The sequence below is a fragment of the Ambystoma mexicanum genome, chromosome 5p, assembly GCF_040938575.1.
Source record: "Ambystoma mexicanum isolate Mex_15411 chromosome 5p, UKY_AmexF1_1, whole genome shotgun sequence".
In the NCBI taxonomy this organism is placed as follows: domain Eukaryota; kingdom Metazoa; phylum Chordata; class Amphibia; order Caudata; family Ambystomatidae; genus Ambystoma; species Ambystoma mexicanum.
The window spans coordinates 115,511,957-115,539,400 of NC_090930.1; the positions used below are offsets into that span (position 1 = coordinate 115,511,957).

Consider the following 27,444-nt stretch of genomic DNA (forward strand, 5'->3'; position numbering starts at 1 on the left):
TCCTTTATGTGTCTTCCACCTTTCACACGGTCAACAATTGTATCCTCATTAAATGGTTACATGATACCATTTGCATCAAGGACCGGGCACTGGACTGGCTGATTTGTTTTCCTCACTACGCATCCTTCCCAGCTGTATCTGGGCTGTTTGTACTCCACCACCTCACTATGTACCTGCAGAGTACCCCAGGGTGTTATCCTATGATTGTGGCTGTTCCATATCTATTTTGTCTCTCTGGCTCACCTGATATCTCACTGGCAACACATCGCATATTAATATGTGTGTAGTAATTATAGGAACTGTCGGGTGAGTATACAGTATTTGTAATATTGTGGAAGGATATCATTAAAGTGTATATGGTAGTTATGATTGTAGTATAAATGAGGACAGTGCTTCTTGGTGTCTCCTCCATCTTTAACACAGTCAACAATTGTATCCTCATTAAATATTTACATGATATTTTAGCATCATGGGCTGGGCACTGGACTGGCTGATTTGTTTTCCACACTAACCATCCTTCCCAGCTGCAACTGGGCTGTTGTACTACGCCACCTTACTGTGTACCTGCAGAGTACCCCAGGGGTTTATCCTATGATTGTGGCTCTTCCATATCAATTTTATCTCTATGGCTCACTAGATATCTTTCTTTTTTTCTCATTTCATTGTTATGTTAATAGCACACAGCTTTCCATAAATTTCCCTGAACTAATTGGTTCTCCTCGTTTTGTATCCCTGATTGTGTGATTGCCATCGAGGCATTGTGTGCAGCTAACAATGTGTTTCTGAATGCCAGTGAAATGGAGATCTTTCTTATTGTAACACCTGTGCTCTGTTGTTCTCCTACCCTATGGCCGCTGTCTTTGAGCCCTTACTCTCACCACCCTGTGAGGCCAAAAACCATGGAGTCATCTTTAAGTCCTCTCTCTCCTTTGCAAAAAACATGCTTTGAACTTGACCTCCTTACAGTCATGGTATTGCTCCTCACTTTCCCACAGAAGCTCAATGTATGTAGAGCTTTGGTCCTGTGTAGGCTGGACTACTGTAAAAGCCAATTCCTAAACCTCCCACTTTGTTGCCTACGCCCCCTTTGGCTAATCGAGAATAGGGCTGCACAGCTTATCCTTGGCCTCAAGCATATGTATTGTATCGCTGCAGCCCTAAAATGTGCACTTTGCCTCCTGCTTATTGCAAGGACTACAATATGTCCAACTTTGTTTCCCTAAATACTTCCCTGTTAGAGCCCTCCATTGCTGTAACTTTTATACTGTACTTTTCAAAAGCTTTTTGGTGCTTCACTTTTGAACAGCTTTCTTCCTCCTCTTCTAATTGAGGTGGACTTCATTAAGTTCTGGAAAGTTCAGGAAACTCTGCTTTTGTGTTCCTGTGTGCCCTCCTGTTTTACCTTATCCCTTCCCTGCTAATTTATGCCACTGCCACTGAGACTGGTGGTGTGGTGTCTCATGAACTCACTGGTTTCAGTGCCCCCCTCTTCAGTACTGCCCTTACAGGTGTACCGCCTAGGGGAGTAACAAGGTGTACCACACCCTTGGGAATCCCTTGCCTCAGCAGGTAGTTAGTGGCCTCACAATTTGGCATGTTTCAGGACTTTCTTTCTGGGCTTCTATGAGCACTTGGCAATTCCTACACCTCTTTCCATTCATGAACTACTTTTACTGCAGAATGCATATGAACATTTACAGCAGCAGTGTTTACATTTTTTTGGGATAAGCAAAGGAAATGCAGATGCAAAGGATTTGTAAAGCATTTTTAAGTGGCAGTTGTGTGGAAGTGTAATATGTTGATAGGGTTATATGTAGAGTTTGTTTAATTGATTGGTGGATATATATAAATATATATTAGGTTTTAGGTGCTTGTACAGCAAGTACATTCTGTTTCAATGCAGAGGGGACATGGGGTTGAGAAACATTAAAATACATTAAAAAAATTAAATACATTGGGCTGAAAAAAAGGAGAAATCTACTATGCCTTGTGGGTATTCAGAACATGCAAGTGCAGAACGGAGTGAGCAGCGTGGGTAAGTGCTGGGGTGCTTGTGTCGGAGCAACAAATGAAGTACAGGGTATGGAAAGTGCGAGACTCCGGGATGGAGGGTGTTGTGAGGCAAGTGGTGAAGATAGAAAGAGGCTAGGGGCAATTCAGTATGGGAGTTTAGGAGCCCCGAGGATGCATAAGGGCCCTAGACACCAATCAAGCAACTGTGAGATTAGCAGAGGGGAGAAGAGGGGAAGGAGGAGGTAAAGAGGAAAGAGGAGGAGCTTCCGGAATTTAAGAAAGTCCTGCTCAAGACAAAGAGGGAGGGGGAGGCTGTTCCAAAGAAGGGAGCCAGCTGAGAAAGTGATCGACCTCCTGCCCTCTGTTTAGCAAAAGGATTTACACACAGAGAGTTGGTGCCATAGGAATGCAGAGGTATAGAGGGGGAATATTAACTGAGAGTTGTAGATAGTGTGGTCCCCAGCCCAGACAGCCTTGTGGAAGATACAGAGGGATTTGAATTTAATCCATGAAGCAGCTGGGAGAGAGTGAAGACTTTTCAGGGCAGGAGAGATGCAGTCTCTGGGATTGAGACCAAGGATATGTCTCGCCCCTGTTCTGGATTATCTGGAGGGATAGCAGAGTGGAAGAAGGTAGCTTCAGGAGGAGGCTATTGCAATAGTCAAGCCTAGGGAGAACCAGGGCTCGGGTAACATTGAGCTTCTGGGGAAGATGAGAAACAGTAGAATTCCTTTGACAAGGAAGAGCTGAAAGTGGGACTTCTTGCCAATGTTCTGAGTGTGAGAGAGGAAGGAGAGAGAGAGGAGTCAAAGAAGACTCCAAGTTTTCTGGCTTCAGGAGAAGGAGCAGGAGGAGAGCCCATGGAGGAAGGCCAGAGTTAAAAAGAAGAAGGCAGGAGCAGATGTCCCAATGGGAAGGATCTCTGTTTTGCAGTCTTTGAGGCAGAGATCATTGGAAGTGCACTGGGGCTAGATGGCAGATAGGCAGTCAGGGATGACGGAAGGTGCAAGAGGGTCAGCAGGAACTTTGAAAAAGAGTTGTGTGTTGTCTGAAGTTGGTGGAGAACAAGGAAATGAGGATAGCCAGCTGAGTAAGGTAGATGTTAAAGAGCAAAGGCAAGTGGATAGAGCCCTGGGGGACATCACAGGTGGAAATGGAAGTAGGAGAGGAGAAGGTGCCCAGGATGACTTGGGAGGAGCGGTCAGTTAGGAGTAAGGTCAGCCAGTCCAGTGGCCACTCCAAGATACCAAGGGTGTTGTCAAGCCTTTGTATGAGGAAGGAGTGTTTGACAATGACAAAGGCAGAGGAGAGATCAAGAAGGATGAGGACAGCTGGGGAGTGAAATCCAGGTATGCAATCAGCTTGTCACGGTTGTTCAGTAGAGCAGTTTCTGTGCTCAGAATCCAGATTGATGGTTTTTGAGACCACCTACAATTTTAAGAGTTGAGTTGGAGCAGGGTCAACTTCTCCAGCAGTTTCCCCAGGAAGGGGGTAATGGAAATAGGTTGATAGTTGGCTGGACAGGTAGGGTCTGTTGATGTTTTTTATGTAGGAGTGCACAAGGGAGTGCTTGAGGAAGAAGGGGAAAGAACCAGTAGCATAGGAGTGGTTGCAAAAATTAGCCAGTGCAGGGGCAAGAGCGCCAATGTTGTCCTTGATGGTTCTGGATCAGCAAAGGGGAATCTGTTTGGAAGAGACCTTCATGGAGCTAACAACTCTGGTGACTTCTTCAGGTGTGACAAGGGCAAAGAAGGAGAAGAAGGAAAGAGGAGGTTGAATGGCCAAGGGAGGGAATGGGGTGTGGGATCAGTTGGGATGTTGAGTAACAAGGCTGTTCAGGATGTCCTGCGTTTTAGTGAGACGTGAGTGGCCAGTGCATTGCAGAGAGCCTGGGAAGAAATAACGGAGGAGGAGACTGTGGAAGGTTTGGTTAGTTCCTTTCAGATTTTGAAAAGTTCAGCCGTTTTGTTGGATTTGTCAGATACCTGTGCCTGAATGTGGGACCTTTTCTTGGCATGGGTAGAGAGTCTGTATTGCATTTGGAGCACTCAGCAGGCAAGTTTGTCAGAGGGTGAGCCTGAAGTTTGCCACTTCAGTTCCGCCGCTCTGCACTTTTGTTTCAGGGCTGCAAGTTCAGAGTCATACCAGGTGTTGCGCTTAGAGGCAGGTTTCAGGCGGATCCTCATGACTGGGACAAGAATGTCAAGGATGTTGGTGATGGACAGGTGGAAGCAGCTGAGAGCAGTGTCGGTGGTAGAGTCTAAGTTAGGGAGGCAAGTGGGGATAAATGAGGTTGGCTTGGCTTTTTGGGGTGTGGTCAGAGGGCCATAGGGACCCACGTGGGAGGAGAGAAGAGAGGATGGTAAATGGTAGCAAAAGCCAGGTTGGAGGAGGGAGAGATTGCCAATTTCCATACAAGGCTCTCAAAGGAAGCGTAGTGCTGGGTGGGTAAAATGGAAGAAGGAACCCACTCAGGGAAGATTAGGGCAACCCCACTGCCAGCACAGTGAGGTCGTTGCTTGGAAATGATCTTTAAGCCGTCAGGGAGGAGGGAGTCAAAAGCGGTGACTGAGCTGGCATTCGAAAATGTCAAGGTCAGTGTCTTCTAGAAGGAGGTAGATGTCAACAGAGTGTTTGTTGGCTGAGCGGGCTTTAAGAGTCAGCAGGTGGAGACAGTCTCTGACTTTGAAAGTTTTCTGAGGTGGAGTACAGTGGCGTGGTACTCCAGTCAGAGGGGGGGGGCAGAGAGAGTGGTGTTGGAGAGGCAGGAGAAGGAAGAAAGTTAATGAGGGGCGGCAGGATACGTTCAAAGAGAAGGAGGTTAGCCTGAGGACCCTGAACCAGGGTAGTACAGTGTGGTAGATATTAATGATGCTGTGTGATGAAAAGAAGCCTGCCAAGAGGACTTCTCACTTGGTGCCACAATTAATGGGAAAGGATTTGAAAGGGAGGGAGTAGAGATGAGATGAGAAGTCCATAGGTCTGGAGAGTGGACAGAGAAGAGGATATCAGTGAAGATTTCTCTGGAAGATGCACTGACATAGGTGTCTGCGATGGCAAGCCAAGGATTTGCACCCAGGATGTATTTTTCGGGCTTTTTTCATCCAGACTTCAGTAGAGATGGAGGACAGGTGAAATTGTAGCAGTGAGAGAAGATTGAAGAGATGGTGAATGCCATCTCAGTGGCAGAGGATAAATGAGAGAAGGAACATAATTGGGGGCTGTGCTGCACTGCACAGTCTTGGCCCTTACTCCTGGGCAGCCTAGTAGTTACGGATGGCACAAATACAAATGCAGAGCAACAGGTGACGTGCAGGATTCAATTATAAAAAGGATCACAATGCAATGCACAAAATGATTGCAAGATGTAAAACACACCCACCTAGATACAATTATTTTTAAAACGGATCGCAATGCTCTACACAAAATGAATGCAAGATGTAAAGCACACCCACCTAGATACGATTTTTTAAAAAAGGATCACAATGCAATGCACAGAATGAATGTAAGATGTAAAGCACAATCACAATGCAGTGCACAAAATGGATGCAAGATGTAAAGCACACCCACCTAGATACAATTTTAAAAGGATCACAAATGAATGCCGTGCACACAGGCATCAGTGAAGTAAAATGAAAAATCACAACTTTAATGAATTTACCATTGTAGAACGCAGAGTACAGTGAAGAAAATAGGTGGTCAGAGAGAAAAAGCAGAATAGTTTTGACACAGTTATGGGTCAAGGAGATAGGTGGAGGAGGCAATTTGATAGTTTAGTCATCACTCACATTTGAGCACAAGGGGGGCCTGAAGTGCTGTGGACCAAGTTAGTGCAGGAGCAAGACGTGCATAGGAGGCAGCAGTATTGTTTGTGGGGGGGGGGGGTCCCCCTGAGCCCTTCCAGGCCCGGATAAACTCAGACAGGGCCTTAGGTGTGGACTTTTGATGTAAGGCTCGGTTTCCACCTGCTGGTGCCTCTGATTGGATTATGTGGAGTGAGGCAGACAATTTTAGAGGGGGGCAGGCTTGAAGGCAATGGATGGCTCCTCTGCCCTAGGAAGGGGCGGCCATCTTGGAGATTGCTCACCATGCACCAACAGTAATTGCAGAAAAAAGGTTTGTGGCCACAGCGCAATTTAAAGCAACACGGATGCCCCAAAGTAAGAGCGCATTGAAGCAAATTTAGTCACTCATCATCTGGTCCAATTCTGGAGCGTGTTACATACCCGTAGTGACTTTTGTAATAAATGAAGTAATAAATTCCATGCAGATGAAAAGCCCCATATATGTGGGACTGTTTCAAAGCAGTCTTACAAACATAACATTAAAAAGGGTAGAGTTTTTTTTGTGTGATAGAGTGCACGTGCAATCCGAGATTTTAATAATGCTTGAACTAGAGTGGGAACTGTGGAGACCCCAGATAGTTAAACAGGACCATGGATTATGGTCTTTATTGTATGCTAGAGAAAAGTATTTGGAACACAAAATCTAGTATACAATTGTTCATTATTTCCATTAGCATAGTATGAAATGCTAATGGGAATTTTGGAGGATCTTATTGAGCCTAACTACTTTACTGAAAAATGCAAAGTAGATGGACTATTGGCTTATTTTGTTTACTTCTATTTTTAAACTGTGAAAGGTGTGACTGTTTCCTAAAGGACACTTTTTTGTGTTTTCTTTTGTTCGTTCGATTTGAAGGGGTTTGCAGGAGAGGTTAGGAAGTAAAGTGTGGGAGGGAAATACGTGAAGGAACACCGACCACAGATACAGAACAGCAGGTGAACAAGGTAAGATGTTGGGTGGGCATTAAATTTAAGATAGGTGCAGGGTATCTCATGCTCCTTGATTACAGCCTCGAAAGTACTTTGAAACTGCCCCCCTGCAGAGTGGTGTGTGACAGTATATACACAGTACTGTTGTCTTGGAAAGATATGGATCAACAGCTTTGTTAATGGCTTGCAAGGTAGCTGGTGGGCTTTTCTGCCCCACAGGAGTAGCCTGTGTTGCGGTAGTATTGGTTGAGGAGGATGAGGTAGAGGAAGACAGTGTACTACTTCCTGAGAAAGGAACAGCTTTTCTGAGAGCATTCCGATGGTTGGATTTGGGGTGGTGGCACATGGAGCTGGCCCCATAGAAGTTGCACTCAGTGCATTTCACTTTGGCAGCTTCAGCCTTTGGTAAATTCCCAACAGTGGCAAAGAACTGCCACGCCCATGATTCTCTCTGGGTGCTAGAGGTAGCCATTTCCTCTTCTTCATCTTCTTGGTCCTCTTGATTGTGTTCTGTATGATTGCGCTTCTTCCGTTGTGTAGGCGCTCCAGCTGGTGGTGGCGGTGACGGTGGCACCTGGGGAGAAGGGATGGCAATAGCTGATGCCATTTATGAAGATAGATAACAGTTCTGCTAATTTTCCTCCAAGCATGTGATCTCTTTTAGATTGCAAATGGATAATCAGTAAGAATAGGTTTAGGAGCTGTACAAAGGTAAATGTTCAGCTTGAAATGTCCTAGATCAGTTAAAAATGCAATTTTGAAATGTTCGCGAAGCATCGACCTGTTTGCAAAGCGCCAACCTGTTCGCGAAGACGTCATCATGCAACAGGTGAACGTGTGGTCACGTGACACTGTCCAGAAAGTCTGCAATGACGCCAGGTCAGACCTTTGCGAATGTCGGCAAACACAAAAACACTGGAAAAAGTTGCAAAACGTTAATAGAAGTGTTCAAAATGTTGGAAGGAGGTGGGGAATGGCACAGTTTTAAGGTCAAACCTTCTACATCAGCTGAAAATACTGCTATATTGTGTGTAAGTATGATATTAGGAAGTTGTAACAAATTAGGGTGCACTGGTAACAAAAACATGAAATTCAGTAAAAAAAAACAGCGTTTAAGCAATGTTATGGTTAAGTTGCAGTAATAAAAAACTATGAAATTCAATGAAAACACTTTTGTGAAGGGATCTTAGGGTTACAAGTAAAACTGAAAAACCCCAGAAATTTGGCATTTAGAGCCAACTAAGCAACCATAACTCGCGCCACCACTTTGCACTGCTAAGACTTACACGCAGGACATCAAAGATGATAGTTGTGTTTTTTCACTGACATATCTAGGCCAGGTGTTTTTGTTCACTGACAGTCAGAATATGAAAATCCAAAAGGTGAGCTATATCTAAATATTAACCTTGTTGTATGTTTTTTAAGTACTTTCCTTAAGGTTTGGCCACAGCTCATGGTGCCCATACACAAGGCAATAAGCAGGCCTCAAACTCTCAATTCATATGTGTACATGAAGATGGACTTTGATGTTATTGACATTTTTGGAGATGTTGTTTCTTTTTTTGTTTTATTTTTTATGTTTTATTTTATTTTATTTTTAACAATTTTTACAAATATGAACGTTACTCCAATTCCAATTTCTGACTGATAATGATGTTGTCCAATTTACTTGCCTCAAATGTTAAGAGCTTTTCCAGTTGATATTTCTTTCAGCTTATATTTTTTTTTTATTTTTTTTTATTTTGATACAGCTGAAATCAATCAACTTTTCAAAAATACATATATGCAAACATATAAATACAAAATCACTTTCACTTACAGTTTCCAATTCGGACATAACAAGATACAAAAGAGCAGTATTATAAAAGCCAAAATAAAGTAAAAAGTAGAAAGTAGAAACTCAGCCAGAGCAGATAAAATACAGATATATACAATACAATATTCCTTTTCTTGCTCGAGTCCAATGCTCTGTAGAATCTTCGCTGTATCTATAACCAATGGGATGCTGTCTCCGCTGATCATTCTGTGCCACCTGTATTCTTCTTCCCATGTGTACGCTACTTCCAAATGGGGTTTTAGGTAGGCTTCTCGTGAACGTATTGTTCCTGACATCGCAGCAAAAGATGTCTATTGTTTCTTTTTTGAGTCTCGTAATAACTTTAGATTCCCTGTATGCGCCTCTTATGTTGTATGCATTGTGGGTCTTCATATGTATTGTTTGTATTAACACAAGTGTGTAGTAAGTCTTGAATTGTTAGCTATTTATTCTATGTTTAACAATACTCAAAGTTCTGATAAGGTAGCATCCATTATTTTACAATCCAAAATGACCAGATTAGAAATGTTGTACGTTTATGGTGTATGCTGCAGCCATTGCCTATGTGTATGTATGATTAGGTACCTGTATGAACAATAACACTCCAATATGTTTTGTTTAGATGATTACCTTTTTTAATACAAAAAGTAGTTCATGGTAGATCTCACGATCATCCCTGACATCTTGTTACCAACATCATAAACATTACCCTGCGTAGGGACTTTTCATAAAAATGTATTTAATTTGTGATATCATCTTTGATGTCCTGTGTGTTAGTTTTAGTAGTGCACGGTGGTTGCACGAGTTATGATTGCTTAGCTTACCATAACTGACGACTTTCTTTTTTTGGGGGGTTTACTTGTAATTGTAATGACCCTTCAACAAAGTTATTTCATAGGTTTTTATTACTGCAGCTTAACCTTCAAATCCCTTTAACAAAGTTTTGTTCACTGAATATACGGTCGCCACACTATAGTTAAGGTGAGTGACAGGAGCCATAGGAAATCAGAAAATGTTATGGCTAATAACGTTTGACATTCATGACAAATTTGGCTGATAGTTTCCAAACAGAAAGCTTGTCATGGAAGCCATCAGGCTGTACATTGTGGGAAAGATTCATTAGACAATGGTTACCTCCCTGTTACCAAGGACGAGATACCTCGTCCATGGCAGGTAAGGGGTAAATGAAAGAGAAAACGTTAGACGGCATTGTATGGCGATGTACCAAAATCACCAAAAAAGGCCTTAGCACTGGGGGGGGAACCCATGGCAGTTAAGTGGTTAAGAAAGCAATACAATGATGTTTTCAGCCTACTCCCATCAATTTTCCCATAGAGAAAAAGTCAACATGTTATCAAGCCGAAGCGGAAAAGTCGCAGGACTTAATTGGACCAGAAAAACAACAGCTTAAGCATATAGCGTTAACTTTATTTCTGGGACAGGTTTGTGGTTATTCCGTCCAGTAGGTTTTAAAATATTTGATGGGGAATGTGGTACGCCCTTGTCCCAAATATATAGCTATATTCCCCATTTTGCTTTGCAGCAGAGAGACTTCAGAAATAAAAAGCTCCTGCTGTAATACCAGGGAGTGTGAAAACAAAAAGTGCAAGAAAAGCCATTTGTAGTAGGAAAAGGGATGAAATCGCAGCAGGGTAGAGGTGAGAAGGGGGAAAGAGGACAATATGCAAAGTTGGAGAGCTGGGGGTTCTCTGGGGAGCCAGATACAGTTCGGAAATGGTTGCATTATCAGGGGAGTGCCAGGGGAATCTTGCAAGATTACTGCAGTAATAACAGAAGACAAGCTTGGAAAAAGAAATGCATCATATGAAGCAAAGAGAGAAAGGGATTAATGGAAGTGGGCCCGGGAGGTAAAAACAACAACTGAGGTGGGCGGGGGGACCTAGAGAAAATGAAGTCGCGACAAGGAGAGGGCCTATGAGACTTTTTAATTTTCCAGCATTACTGCAGTAATTACTGCGAGATTACCATCGTAATTATCATTGGAATAGAAACTGAGGAAAGATAGATAAATGGGGACATCTGTTGTGATCACATTTTCTGGAAGGGAAAATGTATATTTGTTCCATTGGCTTGAAAGAAACCTAGTGTATTAAAATATACAGTGGGCATGACCAAAGGCTGTGCTCACTGGCCAGGGCTGAAGGTCGTGGCTAGTGGGCCCCAAGGAAACCTATAGGTGAAGCATGTACAGTGGTCACACTGAAGGCCATGGCTAGTGGGCCCTAAAGAAACCTATTGGTGCAACATGTGCAGTGGCCATGGCAAAAGGCTGTGTATAGTTGCTGTTGAATAAACTATGGTATAACAAATCCCTTGAAATTCATTGAAAACACTTTAGCTAAGGTGATCAGATTTAATACTACAAAATCCTTGAAATACAGCGAATGTGGGAAGTGATGATCATCTTAACTTGGCATCTCCCTTGTTGCCAAGCCCATGAGCACATACATAACAGGTGGGATTCACATTGACAAAGAAAATTAGAGGCCGGCACGATATCTCAATGTGTTGAGAGCTCACTGCTACCATCTATGTGTGATCTGCAGATTTGAATCTCGGTAAGGTCAACCCAGCCATTAATCCTTCCTAGGTTGATAAATGAATACCAACTGTGGTTGGGTGATATTTTATGTATATGTGTTCTACGTAAAGCGCTTAGCCATAAGCTGTATATAAATAACACATCACTAGATCCTAGAGGTCATCAACGGGGGGAGCTGAGTTAAGATGATCATCAGTTCCCATATCTGCTGAATTTGAAGGGTTTTGTTGCATTAAGTCTGATCACAGTCCCTTAATGTGTTTTTAGCAAATATATATATATATATATAGATTCCATCATGTTTGTTAACATTTGCATTTAGAGTCTTGAAGGTATATGTATATTGCACTACTATTCTTTACAAATAAAATAACAATCAAAATTCAAAACTCTAAATCAACAATGCACACCCATGTTGTGAGAAATCTGGAATAGAACAAATAATGTACGCCTAGAGACACATATTCATCCAAAGTCTCTTTTCAGGAGATCTAGATACTTTTTGATGACAAACACCTTGGTTGTTTCAAAATAAGTACAAACAAACTACCATTTCAGTATTTTGCGTACTTCATAATTCCCTGTACGGCAGGATTCTGCAATCTGTAGTTCTTCCAATATTCTGAACTACGACTCCCATGATCCCTCACCCCTGGCTGTACTGCATAGGGATTTTGGGAATTGTAGTCGAAAACATGGGTAGAGCAAAAGATTCCCACCCCCTGATGTAGGGGAATACAAATCATGGGTTTTGCTGCACTTTTGTGTTCCACAATGTTCAAAGCCTTGCAATAGGAAATGTTTTTTCTCTTCGACATTGTGGTATTTGTATGCATTTTGAAAACCCAACTGAAGGAGTGCAGGCCCCGGCCGGTCAGTGTGCACTTTTAATAAATCATTGGTGAAAAATATGGCAGTGTCATGTTTATCAGGATCACCATGCTATCTGTGCTATGCACACAGTAAAAGAATGTCCCTCTGCTATGTCTAGGACCTAAAGAGTGGAAGGTAGTCGTTCGTCGATGCATATATAAAAGAAGCACTACCAGACCCTGCCTCTCTGTCCTGCCAACATAGATGAATGTAGTCCTTCTTCTATGCAATGGTATTTAAGAAACACTGCTCTCAGCTGTGCATGCTGTAAATATACAGTGCAGGAGGACAAACTGTCACTATGCCTACAGTTGGACTTGGTGAGAAGTGTTCCTTTGGAAGAAAAACACTGCAGCACCTGTTAAGGAACTGAAGTCCTTTCAAAAAAGTAAACATGTTAGGCTTATGAATCAAAGTTGAGGGTCTTCGTGGAATTTCAGCAGAACCTTTCACAAATATTTACCCAGGACACATGGTAAACATGACACATGTGCACTCATTTGGCTATCAATGGAGCAGGGAATCATTTTTAGTCTACTTTGTATGGCCAACTAAATCTTCAGGAGTTACAATTGAAATTTAACTGCACTCTTTGACATCAATATTTGACAGTGACTTTAAAAAAGGAAATGAGGGCTGTGTTAATCTGTGTCAATCTAGAAATTGCATCATTCAAAAACAAGTTCAGAAACTGGCTGAAAAACCACACATTTCTTATGGCGTTAAATGATGCTGAACAGATGTTGGGGCGTGTCCTAAGCAATAATGGTAACAAGTGGTCTGACCAATTCCTGCAAAATCACCATATCCCGGAGCAGGTGTGGATTAAATATTTCTTGGATCTTTATGTTAAGGGTGTCCTGCAAGTGTGTAGACACTGTTTGTGCCAAAACTGGCTGGGTGCCATTTCTTGTGATAGGGAGGATATAGCCCTTTTGATCAGGAAGAGTACGAATTTGAAAGCTCCAGGACCTGATGGTCTAACCAACTTGACATTAAAGTCTGACATTCAGTTGTGGACTCACCTCTTGTCAAGACTATTTGGAAATATTCTCTGTTTGGGGGGAGTTCCCGGAGTCTTGGGGTGATGCCACAATTGCCCTCACCTCATTTTTAAGGGAGTGGATATAATATAGACCCATCTCTTTACTGGATAGTTCAATAAACTCTTTGCTAGATTAATTCTAAATGAGCTACATATATGGGCTAAAAAGGCAAACTGCCTGGATTACTACCAGCCAGGTTTTAAGAAGGGGGTGGGAACTTTGCTAAACAGTTTTGGCAAGGCTGATGCAAAAGCAGGGGAGGCCAGTATACTTGGACTTCCCCGACATAAGCAAAGCCTTTGACCACGTGGAACAGCCTCTGCTCTAGGAGAAACTTTACATGAATGGTTGCCCTACAGCATTGATTAGCAGGCTAGAAGCTCTGCATAGTGGAACTCGAATTAGGGTTAGACTTGGTCCGGATAGCACTTGTTCACGGTGGATAGTCATCAACCAGGGGTTACGACGAGGATGATTCCTTGCACCATTCCTGTTCAACTTCTACATAAAGGATATGGAGGAATCCTGGGAATTGGCAAGGACTAACCCCCCTCTATTGGGAGACACAAGGTTGCAGTACCTGAACTATGCAGACAAAATGGTTATCTGGGATATGACCTTAATAGGGCTACAGAGAGCCTTGAATTGTCTGAGGGTGTTTCTAGAAACATTTGATCTGTCTTTAAACATCAGCAAATCAAAATTCCTGATAGCAAATGTCGCCAGATCTAAATAGGAAAACTTCAGGGGGTCCCTAAATGGTGAGCACTTGGAAACAGTTAACATGTATAAATATCTGGGAAATGTCCTGTGTGCAAGGAGGGGGAAAGGTCAGCTGGTTACAAATTTGGAGGAACATTCATGGTGGCAGCAGTGAAACTATCGCAGATTGACTTCAAATTTGCCTGGTCTTAGCCTTAACATTGCTAACATGTTATCGGCAAAAAACTGTATCACAATTAATCCATGGTGCAGAGAGATTTGATGTGATAATCTGTGGCATAAATTGGAAGCAAAAATATGGAGAAGGGTGCTGTGTCTCCCGAACTCAAACCCAATTGTGGGAGTGAGGTATGAGTTTGCGTTACTGTCAATACAAACCAACATTGAATGGAGCTTCCTGCAACAACTGTATGCTAATATTGTCTGCTCTCCTGCTGCATCTTTTTACATGTTTTTAAACACAATGTTATGTAAAGGTTCCTGTATGGTCCTTTAAGAATGGGTAACAGAAAGATTGGAGATGTTTAGAATAATAGATTCATCAAGCTAGGAACTTCTCAGTAACTTGAAATTGCACAGGTGGGCATGGATTATGACGAGGGAAGAGGTTATGGGCTATCGCTGTTTTAATGATAATTTTAATTGGCCGATAAAAAGTTTTAATGTTATTGCCCCATATTGAAGAAAACACCTGTCAAAATGTTTTGTACGAAAATGTTAAGGTTCAAATTTAATTTGTTGTCAACAATGGAGATGCCGGGGATTAGCAGCACGAGGGAAAAAGGGTCTTGAAATTGTCGGCATTGTGTTCAGGATGACGGATCGTTAAAACACTTGTCTAAATTGCAGAGCTCTGGAAATGATGCAGAATATGAAATTGGCTACTTTTATTAAGCTACAGGCTGGAGAACTGTGGGTTAGGATTTTAAACACCAATGAAATCTCTCTTTTAATTAGGCATTTGGACTTTGTAAGTGTGATTTTAGGTTCTGAGGAAAAGTGTGTTTAACTTTTGCATTTTTGTATTTTATAGAGTGTTTTTAAATGTAAATGTTTGTAATGTGTTGTTTTGTCTCATGCCAAATGTGTGAAAATGTCAGCCGATGAACAATAAATGCTTAACAATTAACAGTGACTTTAAACTTTAATCCAGTGATTCTGTATGTAATTTAGGCCACCCAAAGAAGTTTTATGGTGGAATGTTGAAAAACACAAAGCACCACAATATTGAATATGCATAAATGTGCAGATATTTTTTTATCAAATTACAAATACCACACATAGTTGCAGTTTTTCTCTCCGATGCTGTAAACAAGCAATAATTTTCTTTTTTTTTTTATTGAATTTCTAGGGTCCTCAGGTGTCATAAGGATATGACTCCCAAGTCAACACTTATCCTACTTGATGCTTGCTGGGACTCAAGGACCGTCGGTGTCTTGCAATGGAAGCAAGCGGACCATAGTGCAACACAGAAGCAAATAATCACTGAGAAGAATTTAGATGAACCATTACAACAAATTCTCTCATCAAAAGACCAAAATAAGACAAACACTAAATGACATGAAAAGTGACCGTTGGCTCTTTAGCAGTTCCATCAAAGAGCAGAGTAATTCTCAATTATTTTTTGCACTTTGAACACAAGATAACTTTAACCTTGCCATTGCCCAAAAGAGCTGAAGATGTTAAGCAGTGTGTTAAGACATATTGGAGTAGTAATCGATTCTTTGGGTATTAGGATGGTCTATGAAAGATTTTGTTTCTGACTACACTAATGTTTTCCAAAGCTTACAATTTCCATGATCTATTAAGAGTTACTTGGTACTAACCCATTGAAGAACTATCAACACCCAAAATGTCCCACCCACTTCTTCAGTCACTCTCATATGTCCCTAAGTTCCCAGGAGCTATAGATGAGACATTTATTAACTCTTCATTTGCCAGTCTCATGGCCGAATTTGGAACCATGAACAGGATGTCGTTCAACTGGTCGGACAGTAAAATCAAGGAGTGGGAGAAATTTGCTGAGCTGGCGAAATATGAGCCTGAGTCGCAGAAGCCCACAGTCAAAGCCCTTTTGATTGTTGCCTATTCCTTTATCATTGTGATGTCCCTTTTTGGGAATGTACTGGTGTGCCATGTGGTGATCAAGAACAAGAGAATGCACTCTGCCACCAGCCTCTTCATCGTGAACCTGGCAGTCTCTGACATTATGATCACACTACTCAACACTCCCTTTACTCTGGTAAGTGACCATTTACAAAACAGTCTCATTAATGTCAAGATTTAGAAGTTGCAGGTGTGTATGTGGATGAGCCTCATGTGTATTGATCTGCATTTGGCTTTCTATGTTTCTTCAGGTCCTGCGAGATGTGGGGTCTGGGTGCACTGTAACCCAACACTGTATGAGAGTGGAGCCTTTCGCACAAAACATCTTCATATTTTATAGCCAACCAGCCAGAGAGGTGTTTTGAAGGCTACCAAATATGACTACCAGGCAACGGCCGGCGACTGATATCGGCTTTCCTTTTTCACAACATAATCCGAGAAGGAGTGTCCCTAAGTTCACCACAACAGAGTGTGGCTGTAATACTCATTTCACCTAGTGCCAACGTGAACACAACCTTCACTTTTGATCCATAAGTGTCTGGGCTTCTGCTCAAATTGACCCAACAATGAAAGCCCAATGCTCACAGACATCACCCCTGTGGTTCATCTAAGGATGTATGGAGACAAGTCTGAAACCTTAGGTTAATCTGAATTCATAGACTTTTGTCAATACTCTCCAAAGTTTAGGTGACCATGTAAACACATGAATGACTTTCATAAAAGAACATTAGGTCCAGAATCAGTCTAAAGTGTGAAAGGGAAATCCTTTATTAAAGTAGTCATAACCCTCATGCCAAATGAAGGTTCCTGGTCAACATTCACATGCGTGAAAATGGTTATAAAGCATTACATAATTTCAAAAGATTCAATTAGCTTTGAGTGTCATTAACCACATGTCAGGACAATGTCATATTTAAGTAATATGCTTAAAGTATTTCCTGATGAGAAATCTTGATACAAATCTTCAAGAATACCAGTCTAAGCTCCAAATATTTTAGAAATTAACACGTTTGCATGCATGTATGTATGTATGTATGTATGTATGTATGTTTATATGTATGCATGTATTGAGTTTAAAAAATGTATCCATACATTAGCCACATTAACCATTGAACCCTGTCCTGACTCTAACCTTCTCCCCTTGTACATATGCATATTCCTTCACTAGATTTGTCAATGACTCCTTTGCAATGTTTTTCTTGTACCCGTGTGCCTTACTCTGTAACAAAGCTTAAAGTATCCATGTATTATGTTCTCTGTTTCACCAAGCTACCTTTGGGTTTGGTGCGCCATACAAATTAATAAACAAGCAAACAAACAAACAAACAAACAAACCATCATACAACTAGGATATATGATATAGTCCTGGAAGAAGAACAGAACATTAAGGCTATAGTTAGAATGATCTTGTAAGAGGGGATACAGAGTGTTCCATGCCAACAATACAGGTAAGGAAGTGGAAGTAAAGCCCAGTCTGGCTCAGTAGGTTATACAGATGACTATAAGGCATATGTTTTCATTTAACTTGCTCTAATAAGGATAGCAATGCCTTGCAGAAATGAATGCCAAACTGTGTGTCAACCACTAGATAAAGGAGATGGATGCCAAACTGATTTGCCAATGTACTGCGACTTTTCATAACAAAGATGGAGCCCTGCAATATCTGCTGCTTTGCCAGTACAATACTAAATAACCAGATGGGTCTAATCACAAAAGTCGCCCAAGAGTAAACACCATATGCACATGTGAAAATGTTCTAAAAAGAGATGGGCAGGGTGCAGCTACTGACGCATTAGCTGGTTGTGAATCCTACAGTGATTTTTTAAGTATCTCTTGAGCTGTAGTATATGTTCAATGCACAGTAGAAAACATGCACCATATCCTCAATGTAAGAGGATGGGGCTTAAAATGTGCATTACATTGTAACACATACTCCCATGTATTCAAGTGCAAAAAAGCACAGGTGTAATGGTTTCCACCATTTCATCACGGAATGTGCCTGGCAAACGGGACTTTACTTGGTTTACGACGGCCCAGGCAGATTCAGGCATTGCCGGGCTAGTTGTTAATATGTTCTCTACACATCCGCAGGAAGGAGGGGGTCGACGGGACACCGCCAACGCGCCCACAGTGAGCAATGTCGATGCATTAAAAGAGGTGAACGCGGACTGCACGTCTCGTCACTACTCTGCTAGAGACTCCGAGACGCTCCGTGAGTACGCATCAGGGCTCCTCCTAAAGTTTCCTTCTGGTTCTGATCAGTTAGAATTCTGTCAGCTTTGGTAGCTTACGCACCTTTTCTTTTCTGCCTTTTTCAAGGGTTAAGGACTTTCTTCGGTGGATGCGTGCGATCCGCTCTCAGTTCTGTTTCATCAGGTTCTGTTTCCAGTTCCGGTTTTCTACATACCGGTAGGCGCGGCTTAGGTGTTTAATAGCATTAGCGAGTCTTTTCTACTTCTACTGTCGGTGAGACCTTGTTAGATTCCTGATTTCTTTCCTCTCCCTTTAGGAAGCAGCATTGGTCACGGGATTAGTATTTACAATCTCCGGAACCACCATTCCCAGAATCCCTTTCCGAACTCGATTTGCAATCCTTCTCTTTCATACAAGGAGGCGCGGCTTTCCCTCCGTTCAGGTGGATAGGCTTTCTTTTTCATGTGTTCAACAGTATAGAGAGTTCTGTTATCAGACTATTCTGCAACCTCTGTTTTGTATCTTAGCATTAGAAGGCTCAGGGAACTTCCTCCTCTACATTCGTCATTGAGATTCCAGTTCTTATTGTATATTCGGTAAGGGGCTGGGTGACTCCTGGTAGTATCTGTTATCCATCTTCTTGACAGTTCTTTAGTTAATGATTGTTCTTTAACCTATTGTACAACTGGGCAAAACAGAACACGCAGCTACTCCTTCACCTGAAAACAAGTACAACCCGGCTGGTTCCGTGAGAAGGAAGGCATTTATCAACGCTCCCTAGCAGCTCAGCACAGGGTTTTTTCCCCCTTCAGGGTTTCCCTGGGTTTCTCTTCGGGGGATAGCCTTCTTGTGCTTTCCGCTCAGGGAGTTCCAGGTGAATCCTCTCTCTCGTCCGGGAACGGTGCAATCCACTCTTGCACCTGTCTTGACAAAGACAAGGTAGGAACCGCTGTCAGACTGATTTATCTGTGTATTGTTGGCATACTCGAGAACTCAATCTAGGCTTCACCAAAGTAGGGTTGGTTCAATACGCTATAGTTACAGTTAAGTTAGTGATGCCCATAGAATCTATATATTTCTCTTAGGAGTTAATTTCTAAGACGGACCCCCAACAGCAACAAGCCCAACAAATTCAGCAACTTATTGCTGCAGTTCAGTCATTGACAGCCGAAGTTCAGCAGCTAAAGCAGGAGAATGTTAATCTCCGGCAACAACAGCAACAAGATACAGCTGCATTAAGAAAACAACAGTTGCAGCTACAGCAGGGTAACTGAACCCCTCACTATTCAGAAGTACCACCAGGTCCCCTACCCGGGGGGCAGTTTGATGGGAACCCTCACAAGGTAAAGGAGTTTTTAGACTCCTTTTCCATTCAATTTGCTTTTAAAGGAGCTTACTTTCATACGGATCGTGACAAAGTTGGGTATATGATTTCCCAGATGACGGGGCCTGCGTTAGCCTGGGCCACTCCTTTGGTAACCACCACTAATCCGATTCTGGACTCTTACACTGCATTTTGCAATAGCATAAAGAGTATGTTCGGTCGACAGGAACTTACTGTTGCTGCACAAGAACATTTACTAAATCTCAAACAGGGCAATAAAGATATTCTGTCCTACATTACTCGTTTCAAACAAATGTCAGGAGAGACGAGATGGCCAGACGAAACATTAACCACAATATTTCGCCGAGGACTCTCCGAGGACCTCAAAGATGAGTTGTCTCGAGTACCGCGGCCACAGACTGTGGCAGAATCTATAGCATTGGTGTTATAAATAGATTACCGCCTTAAAGAAAGACAACAAGAAAGGAAGAAGGGACAGATTTATCGATATTCCTTGGAGAGTGCTTCATCATCAAAACCCTCATCTTCAGGCAAAGAACCTATGCAACTAGGAACTGCCTCCAGAGGTCCCTTATCACCAGAGGAATGGTCTCACTGACGTACTCTGGGACTATGTATGTATTGTGGGGAAAACACCCACACAGTACAAGATTGACCCATTGCTCCCCTCAGGAAGTCAGGAAAAGCCAGTGCCCGGCCGTAAGAGGAACCACGGTCCGGGAACCATTGGTGCACACCGGTTCCTCATCAGATGCTTTGTTACCTCCAGTAACTATATCCTCAGGTGTCTCAGACACCGGAATGATCGTTTTGAAGGTCTCCCTAAGATTTGGCAATAAAGAAGCGCAAAATATCCTGGCCCTTATAGATTGTGGGGCCGCGGGAAACTTTGTGGACAATTTTTGGGCTCAGGAACAAGGGATTCCTAGATCTACCAAAAAAGACACTATCCCAGTTGAAAGTGTGGATGGTAGTCCAGTTTCAGGGCCTATCAAAGATCAGACCAATCTAATTGAAATGGTTATTTCATCCCATTCTGAGAGACTCACGTTAGACAATATCAGAGCTGCCCATTACCCAGTTATAATTGGGTTAACGTGGTTAAGAAGACATAACCCGTTTATTAACTGGCCGGCTGGATCCTTTTTCTTGGGGTCTGAGTATTGTTTAGAACATTGTATCCAGTCTCATTCATCGGTACCCACTGGGAAGGTCTCCTTTGAGCAGACACAGACAAATGTTCTCGTCCTTAATCAAATAGCGGGTTTACCAGAGGAGTATCAAGAATTCAACCTGTATTCACCTCATCGGAATACTCCGAACTACAACCCCATCAGAGAGATGATTGTGTCATTGAGCTGATTCCCGACCAACCGTTACCCTTTGGCAGAAAGTACATACTCTCAGCATCTGAAAAAGAGGCTCTTCAGGAATATTTGCAGGCTAACCTAAAAAATGATCTAATTACGGAATCCACCTCACCTGCCGCAGCCTCAATGTTTTTCATTCCTAAGAAGAATACTAAGGAATTACGTCCTTGCATTGATTACCGAGGTCTTAATAAAATTACAGTCCCGGACAAGTACCCCATGCCATTAATACCGGATATTCTGGAAGCAGTTAAGGGTGCTAAGGTGTATACGAAGTTAGATCTAAAAGGGGCTTATCATCTCATCCGCATAAGACCTGGAGATGAGTGGAAAACCGCATTTTGTACACCCTTTGGTCATTATCAGTACCAGGTTCTGCCCTTTGGTTTGTCAAACGCACCTGCAATAGTCCAAAGATTTATGGACCATCTATTTGCCGATATCCTTCTCCAATATGTCATCGTGTATTTAGATGATATTCTCATATTTTACAAATCTCTGCCGGAACATCAGAGGCATGTCAGCAAAGTACTTTCTCGGCTACAACATAACCATTTGTTTTGCAAGATTGACAAATGAGAATTTCATCAATCCTGTGTATCTTATTTGGGGTACATCTTATCTAACACAGGGATTGTTATGGACCCTTCAAAAGTTTCCGCCTTTCAAGAATGGCCTGCTCCAACCACCGTGAAAGAGATCCAACGATTTATTGGATTTGCAAATTTTTACCGGAGATTCATTCCCCACTTTTCCACTCTAACGTACCCTCTCACTACTCTTCTAAAGAAGGGAGTTCCTTTTCTATGTTCAGACATCGCTCAAGGAGCCTTCGAAGAATTGAAGAGAATATTTGCATCTGCTCTGGTATTAATGAATCCTGATTAAAATAATTCCTTCATAGTGGAAACAGACACTTCCCATTACTCTCTGGGAGCAGTGTTACTTCAGAGAGACTCGAATGATCAGGAACGCCGGATTGCATATCTATCCAAGACTTTGTCCACTGTGGAATTAAACTATTCAGTCTTGGAAAATGAATTATTGGCGATAAAACAGGCTTTTGAACAGTGGAGGCACTTACTGTTAGGGGCTAAACAGGTGATTGAGGTCAGAACCGACCATCATAATTTGAGAGCTCTTCAATATGCTCAGACCTGTAACAGTAGACAGGCCCGTTGGGCCCTTTTATTTTCTCCATTCAGAATTCATTTTAACTTCATTCCAGGAACCAATAATTTACGGCAGATGCTCTCTCACGGAAAGAGATTTTACCCCAAAAACAGTTTCGATCTGAATCGATTTTTCCTCAGATTCAAGTAATCCAAGTGGTCATTAAGGATCTCTTAACTCGAATCCAGGAACAAACCAAACGGATGACAAGTCAACAAAGAGAAGAACTCACTTCTTGGAAAATGGTCAAAGAAAAAGGATGTTACTATTTAGGGCATCAAATCTTCCTCCCAACAGACTCCTTATGAAGGGAAATCCTAACTTTATGTCATGATGTTAAGGTAGCAGGACACTGAGGGACAAAGACTACTCTCAAGTGCTGGTAGCCCGATATTTTTGGTGGCCATCCTGGAAGAAGGACATCATAGAATATGTGAATTCTTGTCCTCATTGTCTACAGGTAAAAACCCCTCGGAATGCCCCAGTGGGTAAATTTGTCCAATTGTCTCTACCTTCTCAACTGTGGCAAATGATCTCTATGGACTTTATTGTTGACTTACCACCCTCAGGAGGATGTTCTACCATAATGGTCACCATAGACTATTTTTCGAAATTGGCACATTTCATTCCCGTGTGCAAACTTCCATCAGCATCAGAAATGGCAAGAGTATTCATTGAGAGAATATTTTCACTACATGGTCTCCCCGAGAAGATAGTGTCAGACCGAGGATCTCAGTACACTTCAAAGTATTGGAAGCAAGTCAGCCTCAAATTGGGCATTTCAAGAGCGATGAGTTCAGGGTACCATCTGCAAACAAATGGTCAAACTGAATGTTTAAATCAGACACTTGAATGATATTTGAGGACTTATATATTGTCTACTCAGGATGATTGGAAGGATTTATTACCTATCGCAGAATATGCATATAACAATTCCTTTCACTCTTCAATCAGGATGAGTCAATTTCTTTGTACATATGGATTTCACCCTGTTTCCTTTCCAGTTTCCAGTCATTCCACTTTACAATTTCCTGATGTGGAGCACCTTGTCAATCAGCTAAGCAAGTATCATACTGAAGCTCAGAGGACGCTTCAAGAATCCCAAGTGCGAGTCAAGAAATATGCTGATCAAAATCGCCTTTTCGCACCAGATATTAAAACAGGAGATTATGTATGGTTGTCAGCAAGATTTTTACCTAATCATCTGGTACCTTCAATATGGTCACCTCGATATTTTGGACCTTTTTGTGTCCTTTCCAAGATTGGACAAGCAGCTTTTCGTTTACGTCTTCCTACATCCTGGTCACGGATACATCCGGTTTTTCACATTTCACAATTAAAGCCGGATAGAAGAAGTAGATTTCATCCTAAAACCACTGTCAATCCTCCTCCTCTTTTGACATCCACTGGTCCTGAATTTGAAGTAGCCAAAATCTGTGATTCACAATATCATTACGGGAAGCTTCAGTATCTAATAGACTGGGAAGGGTATTCCCCAGCAGAGAGGTCATGGGAAAGAGCAGAAGATATTCATGCTCCGCGACTGGTTCGGTCATTTCATAAGTGTCATCCCAACAAACCTAGGGGAGTTCTCCCTAGAATGGGGCATACTGTAATGGTTTCCACCATTTCATCACGGAATGTGCCTGGCAAACGGGACTTTACTTGGTTTACGACGGCTCAGGCAGATTCAGGCATTGGTGGGCTAGTTGTTAATACGTTCTCTACGCATCCACAGGAAGGAGTGGGTCGACGTGAGACCGCGGACACGCCCACAGTGAGCAACATCGATGCCTTAAAACAGGTGAACGCGGACTGCACGTCGCATCACTACTCTGCTAGAGACTCCAAGACGCTCCGTGAGTACGCATCAGGGCTCCTCCTAAAGTTTCATTCTGGTTCTGATCAGTTAGAATTCTGTCAGCTTTTGTAGCTTATGCACCTTTTCTTTTCTGCCTTTTTCAAGGGTCAAGGACTTTCTTCAGTGGACGCGTACGATCCGCCTTCAGTTCTGTTTCATCAGTTTCTGTTTCCAGTTCCAGGTTTCTACATCCCGGTAGGCGCGGCTTAGGTGTTTAATAGCATTAGCGAGTCTTTTCTACTTCTACTGTCAGTGAGAACTTGTTAGATTCCTGGTTTCTTTCCTCTCCCTTTAGGAAGCAGCATTGGTCACAGGATTAGTATTTGCAATCTCCGGAATCACCATTCCCAGAATCCCTTTCCGGACTCGATTTGCAATCCTTCTCTTTCATACAAGGAGGCGCGGCTTTCTCTCCATTCAGGTGGATAGGCTTTCTTTTTCATGTGTTCAACAGTATAGAGAGTTCTGTTATCAGACTATTCTGCAACCTCTGTTTTGTATCTTAGCATTAGAAGGCTCAGGGAACTTCTTCCTCTACATCCGTCATTGAGATGGGGCGGGGAGACTCTGATAGTATCTGTTATCCATCTTCTTGACAGTTCTTTAGCTAATGATTGTTCTTTAACCTATTGTACAGCTGGGCAAAATAGAACACGCAGCTACTCCTTCACCTGAAAGCAAGAGCAACCCAGTTGGTTCCGTAAGAAGGAAGGTGTTTATCAACGCTCCCTAGCAGCTCAGCACAGGGTTTTTTCCCCCTTGAGGGTTTCCCTGGGGTTCTCTTCGGGGGATAGCCTTCTTGTGCTTTCCGCGCAGGGAGTTCCAGGTGAATCCTCTCTCTCGTCCGGGAATGGTGCAATCCACTCTTGCACCTGTCTTGACGAAGACAAGGTAGGAACCGCTGTCAGACTGATTTATCTGTGTATTGTTGGCATACTCGAGAACTTAAGCTGGGCTTCACCAAAGTAGGGTTGGTTCAATACGCTATAGTTACAACAGGAGAGTGCCTACAGATGCTATGATGGATAATCCTTCCTACAGTACTGAGAGAGAAATTTGACACAATTTCCTGACTATGTGGAGTATGTCCATTCAAGGAGATTGAAGTACACACACTTTCATGCATTGTCCCCATCTACAAGCACACTGTGATGGGAAAAAGACAGTGATATAGGTATCCTTTCAGGCACATAGATATTTGCCATCCATTGCTCTTTGTAATACAGATGGCTGTGAGGTTGAAAGCCTGGCTGGAAAGCCCCTCATAAATTGGGGAACCACTGTACAAACGTGTGAGCCTCATCAACTCTGTGGGTGACCGCTAAATAAACTGGGTCCAGCGATTCGATCCACCCCATCATTTTACTTTTGGTTTGTTTAGTACATATTATACCTGTGATACTGATGTGTTATTTGTTTTCTTTCCATATATCCCTTATGTTTACTTAGTCACTGCTGTTGGTGCACATCTTTATTGATGTGTTCATCATGTCATGTTCTTATGAGATGCAGACTCTTGCAGATGCAGTTTTGCTTCTACCACTGGTATACTACCCACATAGCACAGATACGGTGGGCTCCAAAGATGGGAATGCAGGTTTGAAATTGCTAAAGTACCTGTGGACTTCAACTTCATTCACCCACCTCACTGAATTTCATGTGTAGTTCTGATGGGTGTGCAAGTCAAAAGAGTTTGTCATGCACGCAGAAAAGTTGATACATGGAGGCAATATTGTTTTGGAATTGTGGAGTGTTCTTCTAAAGTGCATTGGACATGCATCACTTTGACTATGTGTTTGATTCATATGCTGGGGCGATTGTTCTGGGGCACCACCTTTTCGGGGTTCCATGTTATGATATGATATGGCATTTATAACGTGCCTATACACAAGTGTTTCAAGGCACAGAACACTTGTTATGGTACACCACATGTTATGGTACACCAGCCACACATTCAGAACCATTCTTGCGTGTTATATTTAACTACAATAAGACTGAAGAAGCAGAACATTCCAGTACAACCAGTTCATGTCCCCTTCACTTTAATTCTCTGGCAGCAAAGCAGGACATTCACATTAGACTTTTAATCTGCCCCCCAGCATCAACTTTATTTATGGACCCTTAGCTAATGAGCAACTGAGGGCCAGGTGCCATACACTTTACTGGTTGCCTTCATTTTGTTACAATTGCACTTCCGCTGTTCCCAACTATGATTGCCAATCGCCCACCTAATAGAAGTCTCAGCCAGTGTCTAAGGTCATTGATGGTGGGGGGTTAGCATCTGAGATAGGGGTGGGTAAAACAATAGGCACTTTAGGAAAGCAAAAACATTGAGTATAGCGGGATCATCCATTTGAAACTTCAGCACATGTTGTGAGTTGCTGCCACTACTGTTTCTGCATGTGTGTAACATACACTGCACCATTAAAAATATATGCAGAATATTTAACAGCAGAGTGTGTAATTATTTTGAGTATTGTTCTCAGGCATACAGTAGTTGTAGCTTTGATAGACAAGATGACCACAGCTAGGCGATTAGCAGATTTATAGTTGCTGCATAGCAGATCATGCCACCTCTTGGGGGTTGGCAATTGACAGCCCTCACAGACGGGCTGGGCATATCTGAAACCATGAAAGCATATCCTAACATTAGGGGCTTTATTGTCATTGTTGTTATGTGATGCAGCATTAGGTGCACATGGTTACACTTAACCTTAAGACTATGTTGTGTGCCTACATAAAGAAGATGCAGCACTTAGATTGCTGGTCTTGGGGCTTACATTTTGGAATTCCTCAAAATAAACTGTCTGTAAAAAGGTATGTGCAGCACCTTTCTACAATGACTATGGGAAAGGGTCCTAACAGCACATCCTGTCTCTCGGATTTCTGAATATTACTAATGTCCTGTGGCCTACCTGCTAAAGGTCATGGGGGGAGTAATCACGGATCATGCAAGCTCTGAGTCTTATCATGAAAGATACACTGTAGTATATTTACCAGATTGTGTGCCTGTCCATCAACATACATGAAGTCCAAAGTGAATACTTCCCCTCACAACGATAATGACAGACAGGTAACACATGCTGAACTTAACGTGACCTCACAAACGATGCAGTGGTGAAATCATGCGTCTTTCTCCTTAGGTATCTAAGGATAATCCTGCCCTTCATTCCTCACAAGTATCATGCACCATGAGTAGGTTCATTTATCAAATTATATCTAGACTACACCAATGCTATCTATGCCAACCTCCCAGGCTACCAACTAAAACATCTTCAGTTGAGCCAAAACACTGCTAGTCACCCCATTACTGGCACCTATAAGCATCTCCCCGTCTCCACTTTCCTAAAAGAACACCATTGGTTTCCAGTAAAAGAAATGGATTTACTGCAAATGCAATGTATGAACTACACTTCTCCCTAGTGCATCGCCCACTTATTTACCCAAAAAGATCCATCTTCCTGCACTGCCAAAGACCTTCAATCCACTGCCCAACTGCTTCTAAGTCTCCATCTTCCTGACACATTGGCAGAGGTTATCAAAGTTTTACTATTGCTGCAAGACCCTCAAGGTGCTCTCTCCCAGTT

At 42.4% G+C, this 27,444-nt stretch overlaps 1 protein-coding gene across 1 annotated transcript in view; it reads left to right on the forward strand.

Annotated features, from left to right (window-relative positions):
• LOC138480771 (G-protein coupled receptor 83-like) overlaps positions 1–27,444 on the forward strand; it is a 638,075-nt gene that overhangs the window by 107,613 nt on the left and 503,018 nt on the right. Inside the window, exon 2 of the mRNA XM_069612515.1 lies at positions 15,161–16,051. Coding sequence (XP_069468616.1) covers positions 15,662–16,051 — 390 coding nt within the window. The 5' untranslated portion in view covers positions 15,161–15,661. The remainder of the gene's footprint in view (positions 1–15,160; positions 16,052–27,444) is intronic.